This window comes from Anabrus simplex, chromosome 4 (assembly GCF_040414725.1).
Source record: "Anabrus simplex isolate iqAnaSimp1 chromosome 4, ASM4041472v1, whole genome shotgun sequence".
In the NCBI taxonomy this organism is placed as follows: domain Eukaryota; kingdom Metazoa; phylum Arthropoda; class Insecta; order Orthoptera; family Tettigoniidae; genus Anabrus; species Anabrus simplex.
The window spans coordinates 321,527,052-321,539,229 of NC_090268.1; the positions used below are offsets into that span (position 1 = coordinate 321,527,052).

The 12,178-nt window shown below is 38.8% G+C and overlaps 1 protein-coding gene across 3 annotated transcripts in view; it reads left to right on the forward strand.

The window, feature by feature from the left end:
• Positions 1 to 4,421: 4,421 nt before the first annotated feature.
• The window catches only part of LOC136871943 (protein bric-a-brac 2), a 305,261-nt gene continuing 297,504 nt past the window's right edge, over positions 4,422 to 12,178 (forward strand). Inside the window, exon 1 of one of the 3 annotated variants that reach the window (XM_067145688.2) lies at positions 4,422 to 4,480. In XM_067145688.2, coding sequence (XP_067001789.1) covers positions 4,458 to 4,480 — 23 coding nt within the window. In that variant the 5' untranslated portion in view covers positions 4,422 to 4,457. The remainder of the gene's footprint in view (positions 4,481 to 12,178) is intronic. The other 2 variants (XM_067145689.2, XM_067145687.2) reach the window with 2 other exon arrangements.

The following is a 12,178-nucleotide window of genomic DNA, read 5'->3' on the forward strand; positions in this document are numbered from 1 at the left end:
TTTACTGGTTGTCCTTTCAATAACACATGTTTCAGAGTTCTATGCATTGCCTCTAAATGCATGTTAGTGTTAATGCCGGAATTCAATCTGTGACAATATGCCCACGCCTTACAGCATCTTGTATACCGCTGCTGGAAATACAAGCCAAAATCCTTTGTCTCCTCATCCTCCAATAACTGACGTGTAATTTCATCTATCCCAATGTTAAATGTGGCTTCATCTGTCTCGTGCAGAAGAGATCTCAATCTCTCGAAAGTTAGTTTTTGCTTTTCTGTGTTCTTAATTTTTGTCAGATTTCTTTTCCATGCCATGTGCAAAACAAACGCATGTTGGATTCACCCATTACTTCTTGCCATGCATTATAGAACGATTCTGCCATGTCCGACATGACTACGTTACAACTGATCACTCCAGTTCTCTCTTTGATGCAACTAAAAAAATACTCGGAGCGTTGCAGAATCTATTTTGCTACCTATAAAAAAGGAACACGGCAGCCCTTGCCTAAGATCATCTAAAACAAGTACCGTAACCATCTCGAACCCATATGCATTCAAACCATGAGTGCTGTCCACACAGATACAGTCCGAGCCAAATTTCTTCAGCATCTCCTGCTGTGCCTCCGTGAATATGGCTAGAAAGAAATCATTTCTCAACAAAAAAAGGGTATTCAGGTAGGACCACGTTCTGAGGCTTGTAAAACAGAACGCTATTAGATCCCAGCTGTTTCTATCCATGCATCCACACTTACTGCATCATTAGGATGTCTAACAACATCACTATTTAGGAAGAAAGCCCATTCGATATTTTAAAGGTCTTCTTTTGTGATTAAGTGCTCTCGTCTGAGATTATCTTTACTTACGGACGATCTTACTTGATCTAAAATATCACCGTGAGACACTTTTATTGCAAATTTTGTTGCTAAATCACTGCGTTCAGCTGGGCCTAAAGAAAGTTTTGCCAGTTCATTTTGGTGTCCTATATGAGTACTGCAAAATTCCACTGCTACGTGCCCATTTTAAAAAACTGCACTAATTTTAGCAGGACAATAACTACCTGTTTTTGAAGTTCCTTGTATTTTTGATTCTCTTTGTCTACTTTCTGGCAAAATATTTGTCCTATACTTCCCCGATCTATGGCAATAAAATGTTACAACAAAAGAATTATCACATAGAGTCTTGCCCTGTCTGTGTATCACAAATGATGCATTGTCCTTATGCTCAACCGTCTGCTTCCACGTAGAAAATTCCGGATCCGATAGAAATTCGTGACTTTCTGTCTTGATTGTAATATCATGGGCCTCACACACATGCTCCTTGTAAATGTTATGGTCATAACAATCTTGCTGGCAAATTGCACACTTGAACATGCATGATACAGTTTCTACTGGGTTATATTCACCTCCGGGATGAATATTAGAAATGTGTCTTTTTAAATTGAACGCTCTGGGGAAAGATTTGTCACGAAATTGATAGCTAAATAGATTAACTGGCGGGTTCATTACAGGCCTAGTTTCTTGTGGATTATATTCCATTCCAGGATGAATTATAGAAATGTCTTTTCAGATTGTACGTTCTGGGAAAAGTTTTGTCACAAATTCGGCAGCTGACGGGAGGTAGCATTTCGTTCACGGAATTTTACCTCAATACAAAAATAAAAATAGCCATGCAGACACAATGGGAGTGCTGTAAGAAACGCTACTTACCAACCCAGTGTCAAAATACAGAACACAATAAACACACACAGCGTACAAAACACGAAATAAAAATACTTTCACTGCATTTTCCTACAAAAGCGTAAAAAAAAACTATGTTCGAAAGTAAGAACACATTGAGTACCTGCAACAGAAGAAAGCATCACTATACGTTAAATTACATAACTGGCACCGAGGCATTACAATCTCTGGATTTTATCGCACAAAGGTTAAAACAATTACTCTCAGAACACGTGGAAAGGTGCGAAACGCTACTTCCACTATCTAAAAACAGGGATGATCACGTCACGTGGTGTAAAACTATACTCAAAACTACACATTCACTTAATTTTACCAAAAATAAAAAAATAGGGCTTATAGTAGAGCACTTTAAATACACGAAGCGTTCCTTGGCAAAAAATATGACGTCTGCTCCCACTAACTACGAATTAAACACGGAAAACAGCGATATTCGAAAGTCATAACCTGCAACAGAAGAAAGCATCACTATACGTTAAATTAAATAATGGCAGTAAACACGAGGCGGATTTAAAATAGCCCCGCTCAGAACATGTGGAGTGCAGTGAAACGCTACTGCCGCAAAATAAAAGCACTCGTTAGTACGAACTCTACCCAAAAGTACAAAAATGAAAACAGGGATGGTCAGAACACGAGGTGTATAAGAAATACTTACTTACAAACACACATTCACAGAATTTTTCCACAAATAAAATAAAAATTAGGCCTTCGTTCATAAAGCACTTGATCCAAATGCAGAAGCGTTACGGTGGACAAAGTTTCTTCTTCTTTATGGTTTAATGCGCTCCGCTTCGGAAAGTTTGAATTTTGCTCCCACTACCTGTCCACTACGGTCCACTACTGCGAATTTTGGCTCCTCCCCGTGGTCGGACTCCGCCCAAGTCGTCTTGATTCACTTCCACCAATCACGAACTCTGACGCCACCATAGAAGATAAAGAGCGGTTATATAGGACTACAATTCTCCAGTCGTGCTGTACGCCTATGCTGATGATATGATACTAGGCTCAAGAAACACGGAGGTCCTCCAGGAAGCAATGGACAAGTTACAGATCTGGGTTGACGAAAATGACCTACAATTAAATAAAGACAAAACTGTTTACATGACATTTCGAAAAGGAGGAAGAGTTGCGGCACAAGACACAATCACGTTTTCAGGACAGACCTTGAAAATAGTAGGTAATTCCCGATACCTCGGCATCACTCTTCAATCTAATGGTACCTCTTACAGAATACACATGAGAGAAAGAACGGCAGCAGCCATACGAGGGATCTACGACACTGAAAACCCCACTATGATCTCACTAGAAACAGCAATGTTTCTCTTCCGCAGCAAAATTCTCCATACTCTCACCTTCTTCATCTCATTTGGGACCACCTTACTAAGACCGACTTAGAAACCCTAGAAAGAATAAAAGCCAGATTCCTGAAAAGAATACTGGGGATAGCAAAAACAGCGCCGTCAAGACTAGCGTATATGCTTGCAAAAGAACGCTTTTTCATAGAAGATAGGAGGTACATCCTACAGCTACCATCTACACCACAAGCAGAAGCAGTCCTTAGGAAAAGAAAGGAAAAACGAGAAGAAATTTGGCCGGAATTTTTCACGTCAGAAGCCATGCTAGACCGAAGATGGAGTGGACCAAACCAGGTTTTGCGTAGTGCCATTACTAGACTAGCCGTACATGGATTTCACCATAAATTGTGCATGAAAACATACTTCCATGACCCAGATAAAGACTGCTTATGCAAACTATGCAACAAAGTGTGTGAGCGTTATCATTTTACAGTTTGTACACAGAGACACAAGACTCTGAAGGAATACAGCAAATACTAATTTTATGCACGTTTGTGCGCTCTTTCCTTAATAATAATTATATAGGACTACATCACAGAAGTTACATTGCTCGTGGGTAGAGGAGCAGGGGCTGCGAGTAACGTCACGTCCGCAACACTCCTTCTCTTTGTTATAAGCTACAAATACAGTACACGCACGTGTGTCGTTCTCTCTGCACTATACTAAAATGTATAGTCAGAAAAGGAGTAGAGCGAGGAGATTACTCTGGACTTAATTAATGATATAATAGAAAGGCCTTATTTGTGGGATGTCTTATCAGAGGAATACAGATATAAAGCGAAGAAAGCCGACAGTTTCCAGGAACTCGAAAATATCTATAATTGTTTCCGCGAGTAAATCGAAAAAAACTAGCGTCCCTCCGCTCCCAGTAGGTACAGTCGAGAATTGCAGAAAGTTCAGAAAATTCGGTAGTCGGGGGCGGACGTTTATACTTCAAAGTGGTTTGCTTTTGAAGCAATGAGCAGAGTGAGGGGAGGAAATGTGCCTAATAAAACTTCATTTCTAAATCATAACAAGAAGCAACAGTGGCAATAACAAAGGCCAATTCCTCTTCATCTGAGTCCATTGTTCTTCTTTAAAAATAGTAGACACCATCTAAATGTATTACCATAAACTGATATGATGAACTACCTGTATATAAACAAAGAATGTCAAGTTTAACATGTTTATTAAGTGTGGACACAATGTTAAATGAAACAGTTTTTGAGATTTAACTTTTAACATGCTGATGGTGTCACCAGTTAACATTTAACACTTTTAACATTTTGATAAATATATGCCCATTGTGCTCTTTTTCTATTTAAATAATTTCATGTTTTGGCTGCACTGACTCATGTGCATTCTCCGTGCATTCTCCTTGACAGAATGTTTGTATGATATATTGTCATAAGGTTAGGTGAGTTTGAAATTTCTTGTTATGAAGTGTTTACATTTATACATGAAGTGCCTTTAGGCACATTTTGTGTAATTTGTTGACAAACGTGTGTTGAACTACGTGTTCTCTATCGATGTCTCAGTCTTTTGGAAATATTGTCGTCAAAATTTACCCCAAGTACCTGGAAAAATGATCAATGAACTAAAGAGTATGACTTTTGAATAATAATTGGCATATTTTAGTTCAAAGGAAAATGTAGGTACCATACATGTCACATGCTTCCAAAGTTTTTCGGTTTTTCTTTTAAGTTTGCAGCCCTAAATATATGGGTAGTTGCCATGTATCTTCAACATTCCGCTTCACAGTCACTTAGTGGTTCACACCAATATCTTTTAATAATTTAATAAAGCACACAATTTGTATATATAAAGCGATTACATGTCATTTAAGCATAAGTCTATTATAGGCCTATTTCGCTTAGAGCATTCCACAACAGGGTAACGAGGACAAGTCAAATCACACAGTGCACACACAACTATCAACTATCGTCAGGTTCATGAAGGGTCTTAGGTTTGAAGAATTTATAGTCGTATCCGTGGATTGCCATAGAATTGACAAAATGTCGGAGATCCTGCCTTGTATTGGTCCAAGTTCTATTAGTCATTGCTTCAGTCAAATAGAATTCAGTACATTTATCATTCCTTTCGGCCAATCTTTCATCCAAGTGTTTCTTCCAGTGATCTGTATATAAGGTAGAGGAAACTTGAATCTCAAATCTTCAGGTAGAAAAAGGCTCCTTTGCAAGTTCATAAACCAGTCTTGATCTAGTAAATCTGGACACACAGAGGGTTTTCTTTAAGAATCGGTCTTTGATTTTTTGTAGAATGTGTAAGTCATTCTTTGTTAGCTTATCACAAATGATATCCAATCCATATGTTAAAATACGGATTATTTTTGCATCAAACAAGATCATGGCCGTCTTAAGAGATAATCTATTTAAATTCTTGATGTCAAATATTGCTTTCATAGCTGCTGCAGCACGTAGCCTAATATGAAGTCTAAAGGAGTTTACTGTCGTCTGCGTCGTCAAGCCCAGATATTTAAAACTGTTTACGTTGTTTAATGTTTCCGCTTTATAAGTCACTTTGTCACTTGAGGGTATTGGTCCTCCCCTTCCTGAAAATCATGTAGTCAGTCTTTTCAATGTTCACTTGCAATTCTTTTGTATCTGTCCACTTCTCCAGTGCATTCAGTGCTTTTTGTAGCTCTTTAACATCGTGTGATCCTAGAACCATATCTCAGCATACAAATACATGGTTACTTCGTTTGACACTTCTTTTATCGCTTGAACCACATCATAGGTAGCTACATTAAACAATAAGGAATAAAGGGCTGAGAGGTCACCCTGTAGAATGCCATTTGTCTGTGTGATCTTCCGCGATGAAGTTATATTGTCTGAAATGATGACAGTATTATTTCTTAACATGTCATGGATCAGGTTAGTGAGATCCTTGTCCTCTACAAGAGAATCAAGCTTCAATGATATAATGTTTCTTTTAAGATTATCAAAGGACTTGGAAAAATCAATGAACACTGTGTGAAATTTACTCTTTGGTAGTCATAAGATGTTATGTATATCATCCAGTAGATTTCTTACTGCGTGCAGAGTACGTCTTCCTCTTCTAAATCCAAATTGCTCTTCAGGAAGTTTGGTTTCAATTTCTTCTGTCAGTCGAGTAGTTATTAACTTGGTGAGTGTCTTTAACAAATTATTCTCCAGAGCGGTCCCTCTGTAGGAATTTGTATCAAGCATGTTACCCTTTCCTTTGTATAAAACCTTCAGTGTGGAGGTTTTCCACACTTTCGGGATGTCTCCTAGTAACAAGCATAGGTTCAAAAGGTTTGTTATGGATGGAAGTAATATATTTGCTAAAGTTTTAATGTGTTCACTGAAAATGTCATCAGGATCTGGTGCTTTTCCATCTTTTAGTTTAAGTATGGTGTCAGAGACTTCTTCCTGTGAGAATAGAGTGATGCCTCCCCTGTCTGCTTCAACGTACTTTCTTGAATAGGCTGGTAAGGATCTTTGTTGATTTAGGATGAGCGAGAAGTGTTTCTCCCAGGTATTCATATCTATTTTACCAGTTGTTGGAACTTTACATGGTTTTAATGTTAAAAATGGGTCCTCCTTGGCATCGCCAGCCATCTTCATTGCTTCAAGTTCAATATATTTGTTTCTAGAAGTCCTCAGTAGTTCTTTGTATTTATTTCTGAGCAGACTGTAGTTAGTTAAATCTTCTGTATTTAGTGTTGTTTTCGTCACCTGAAGAGCCTTTAGAACTTGTTTTCTTTCTAGATAGCAGGTTTGATTGAACCACTTTTTGGATTTTTAAACCACCAGTATCTTTTATGACCTTGTTCTTGAATGAGTTTCGAGGCCTTTTGCAGGGGCTTCACTCTGCGATGAGGCCATCCTTTGTGTTCTGGATCAAGTCTTGGTGGCGCATCACATGTCCCCACCGGGAAAGAAGACTTTTCTGAAGTGTTCGTAACAGTACCCAATTTTTTTTTTGCTTACTTTTATCAAATGCCTAACATTTGCCATTTTTTCACTCGAAGACATTCTCAGCATTTTACGATGTCTTATAGGCAGTTTGATTTCCACCGGGTTTAACATCCAAATTTCGCAGCCGTATAGTGTTGCTGAGACGAAAGCGACTCAGTTATTTTCTATCCAAGGTACATGAACATTTTCACTTCTTCAATGTGCTCTTTGCATACCTTTTAAGCATGTGTGTGATAACTATGGTTTTAGTTTAAGAGAAACAGCTTGCACACAAACGTGCTTTAAGGGCAGACACTGAAATGGTAGTATTCATAGCATCTCTTGCATAATTTGCATATACATTGATATGTAGGTTCATGGAATCCTGACTTCATCATAAACTATGGTAAAAAACGTGCACTGCTTGTTGGGTTGTAACACTGCATAATTCTTTGTTAGTTCCTGCCAGTTTTTGTCGATCGTAGCATTCATACAATAGAAGTCGTACCAAATTTAATTTCTTTTCTGTATTATGGCTTGTAAAAACTCAGTCTCCTGTCGAGTTGATGGCAGGTGCAACTGTGTTCTCAGATCTTCTCTGAGAAATCATTCCTTTGCTAACAAGAAGCCTTGATGGAGCTGTGTTTGAGATTCCCAAGATTCTCTTGACTGATAGTTTCTCCCAGATGAGCTCTGAATGATGCCATAGGATAACACGGACATTATCTTTGCAGTTTGAAACACTAGTCTCATTGGATCCTTGATGTTCTATATTGCTGTAATAGCAGCTGTTGCTGTTTTTTTTAATTATTATTATTATTATTATTATTATTATTATTATTATTATTATTTATTTTCCTTAATTTAGGGGTGGTAGATGGAGAAAGGGCAAGCCCCACATACACGGAAGTGCCTCCATCTCCACATGTGTACATAAACTCTACCGAATATTTACATACAAACTTATGTAGACAATTTTAAATTTACATATTTACACTACAAACACTGTACACTTAGAATAATAATTATCTTGATTTATCCTGAAAATATTAGAGTAAGAACACCCAGCCATTTATACTCTCACTCAGACCCCTGTATACACACTCATTCACAACCACTCCCACACGCGCACGCATACACATTCGCCCACATACACCTGTACTTGCACCCATCCTTCTTGCAATTCTAATTTATACAAGTTATATACATCACATATAGGTTTATATTTACATATACATTTTCTTTACTTCGCGGAGGAAGTGAGGAAGAGGAAGTAGCTTTACCTCAGATGGTATAAGGTTCCACGTACGAGCAGCGCGTAGAGTCTGTAAGATTATCCTGTCAGTTGAAGAGTGATGTCCAGGTATCTGAAAGAATTCACTATCTACAACTCATTTGTCCCATAGAGGATTTTATAATTTGCAGATAATTTTTACCTTTTCTAAATCCCATTTGTATTGTTTCGTTTTCATTTAAAATAATTTGGTTTTCTTCAACCCAGCATTTTAGCTTATTCATGGTAACTTAAGTAGAGCCTGTCCATCATGTGTATTATGCCATCGCATAAAGATACATTGAAACTATGTTCTACATTGTCGGTGATGTCTGCTGTTGCAATGATGAACAAGATTTGACTTAACAGGTCCTGTTGTAGTTCGCCATTAGTCTGTATTATAGTTGATGGTGATGTCACTCTATCTGTGATTTGAACATAGGGTATGTGAGTGGATGTCTGATGGAGACTGTTACAGGGTTAGTGTATAATATCATTTTCTCTAGTTTTGATATTGATCTATCTAGTAAGTTGAAGGCCTCTGCAAAGTTGGTGAAAATAGCATATGTTTGTTTTAGACGGATGTCTCCTTGCATTGTGTGTGTTTTCCATTGGAAGTCTTACTGCATATAGCGGTTCTACCCATTTATCCCTTTGTACTTGTTAGGTTCACCAATTAAAAATCAGAAAACACCCCGCCGAAGTCATATATTTTACTTTTTATTCAGAAGAAAAAAACAAGCACTTCTCTATGTCAGCCATTCACATTTTTTTTCAACACCCACACACACTCTCCAACCCAGACATCTCTCTCTACTGCCAACCCCATCATATTACATTTAATTTCAAATATGTTACAAACTCAACATCCTCCCACCTTGAGTTGTGGGAACAACTCAACACATCATTTATCCACATGACAATACAAAACTGAATTTACTATACACAATACAAAACAGCAAGATCACCTCTCCCCTTTTCTTGTCTCTTTTGGAACTCAAAATAAATAAAAGCACTTGAGATAAATATCACATAGAATAAATGAACACTTGTGAAAAAATATCACTCAATCCTCAAATCTTTTGGGTTTAATCACCAGTCTCCCACTACTAGTTTTCAGTTTGGAGCTATCGGTCGATGATTTAATTGTCCTTCGGTCACTTTCTTTCTTTTCACACAGCTTAAATTGTCTGAAGACATGGTCTTCTGCAGATGTCACTTCGAGTGGGTATACCTTCTGCACCGGTCTCACGAGAACCCCTCTTTCAGTCTTCAGACGAACAAGTCTCACAACACCACCTTTGCCAGGGATAACTTCCATCACTCTTGCCAACGGCCAATTCAGTCTCTTGGGGTTGTCATTGTCTACTAGTACTACTTCATCCACGAAGGGTTTGTACTGACTTTTTGTATGGTGGTTCTTCTGAATTAGTTGTCCAAGATACTCATTCCTAAACCTCAACCTTAAAGTTTCTTTTATTTTCTGTCTATATCTGTATCTTTTGTCGAATCTTACATTTTCTATCATGTCGATATCGGGCATTCCAACCTCCTTGACCTCTTGCAGAAACATTGCAGGGGTTATTGCCATCAGGTCACTTCCATCATTGGACAGGTAGGTAAGCGGCCGAGAATTCATCACAGCTTCGATGTCACACAAGACTGTCATCATTTCTTGGTACGACAAGCACGAATTTCCCAGAACTTTCCTGAGCATTTGTTTGAGAACACCAATCAATCTCTCCCACCAACCTCCCCACCATGGTGCAGCGGGAGGATTAAATTTCCATTCAATTTCATTTGCAGAACTATATTCAATAATTTTATCCCACTGAATCGTCTCCAAGGCATTACAGACGCCATGAAAATTCGTCCCATTATCACTGTAGACTATCGCTGGCCTTCCACGTCTGGATACAAAGCGTCGAAAGGCTTCTAGGAATGTTGAGGTAGCCAAAGATGTCACAAGCTCCAGATGGACCGCACGAAAAACAGCACACGTGAACAAACAGACCCAGGCTTTCTCTCCTCCTCTCAAAATCAAAGGTCCTGCAAAGTCTACCCCTGATATCTCAAAAACCGAAGCCTCTCTCACTCTGTCAACGGGTAGATGAGCCTGTTCCGCTTCAAGATGTTTTCCATGGTATCTTCGGCAGACAACACATGATGCAATTGCACTCTTCACAGTTCTTCTTCCACCGAGGATCCAGTATTTCTGTCGGAGCCCGCTGAGCAGAATCTGTGTACCAGCATGACATAACTCTTTGTGTTTTTCCCTAATGAGAGCACGAACTAAAGCATGTTTTGCAGGAAGGATAATAGGACAGCGGAAAGCGTAATCATCCCGACGTGCTATTATCTTTGTTTTCAGTCTCATCACTCCCTCGTCATCAGTGAAAACACAGAGTGTGCTAAATCTCTCGTCCTTTACATCTACAAAACACTCCTTTTGTATGAACTTCATCACAATTTTCTCCGCTCTGGTCGTCTCCTCAACTGATAGTTCTGCGTATATCCTAGTTAATTTTTGTTGTCGACAATTGTGCAGAAATCTCAAGATCCACCCCATCATGCGAACTGTTTTCCGAAAACTCGAGAAATAGTCGAGGTGCCACTCTTGCGTATTTGACTTATTTTCTATTGCGGTCATAGTGTTGACTTTTCTTCTTTTTTCTTCGAACACTTCTTCATCGTTTCTTGTAACTTCGGAGCAGGGCCATTGAGTAGGGGATTGTTTCAGCCATTTCGGACCCTCCCACCATCTCTGTTCCAGTGAATGCTTTGGATCACATCCTCTTGATGCCAGGTCAGCTGGATTCATGGTTCCAGGAACATGTCGCCACTGTTCAGTTCTGGATAATCTTCGGATTTCTTGAACTCTATTCCATACGAATGTTCCCCAAGGTTCGTCTAATTTTATCCAGGATAACACTGTCGATGAGTCACTCCAATAATGAACAATAATTTCCTTTGACCTTAATGATGGTAACACTGATGTGGCAAGTCTAACACCTATGGTAGCTGCTAATAATTCCAGACGTGGTATGGTGATCTTCTTCTTGGGTGCCACTCGTGCCTTTGCTTGTACAAGCCGTAGATCCACGTTATCAATCCTCTGTACTCGCAAGAATATAACTGCTGCATATGCGGTTTGACTAGCATCGCAGAATATATGTATAGAGATATCTTCAACCGATTGCAGCCTTCCAATCAGACATCTGTGAATCTTAATCTCAGCCAGGAGAGGTAGTTCTGCCAACCATTTCAGAAACCTTTTCTTTGTCGATTCATTTACCTCAGTGTCCCAGTCCAGCTCAGAAGCCCAAAGTTCCTGCAGAATTAATTTAGGGCAGAGAGATACAGGACATGAAAAAACCAATAGGATCAAATAATCTATGAGCAGCTCTTAGTATTGTCCTCTTTGTTATTACATCAGGTATGATATCAATGACATGTGCCAGATTCAACTCCATAGTATCGTTTTCTTTATTCCAAACGAGTCCCAACACTTGTGATAGGTTTTCAGTTGTTTTGTCGTGAGAATACTCCCACCCTCGCAGGTTGAAAGATGCCTTCTCCATAATTATTTTTGCCTCTTTCATGAATGAATTGAGCTCAGCTTCATTGTTAACACTTGTAGTACAATTATCTACATAGAAACATTCTTTCAGTCTTTCTATTGTCGGAACCAAGTAGGGATTGTTATCAACTGCTTCTCTCTTCATCTTGTTCAAATGGAATTCTATTGTTGCCGACAGCAAGAAAGGAGAACATGCAAGACCGAAAACAACTCTATTATGACGAAACACTTTCATCTTTTCTGTACTTTCCTTATCCCACCAAAAAAATCTTAGAAAGTCACGGTCTCTAGGATGGACGCTTATTTGGAGAAATGCCTTTT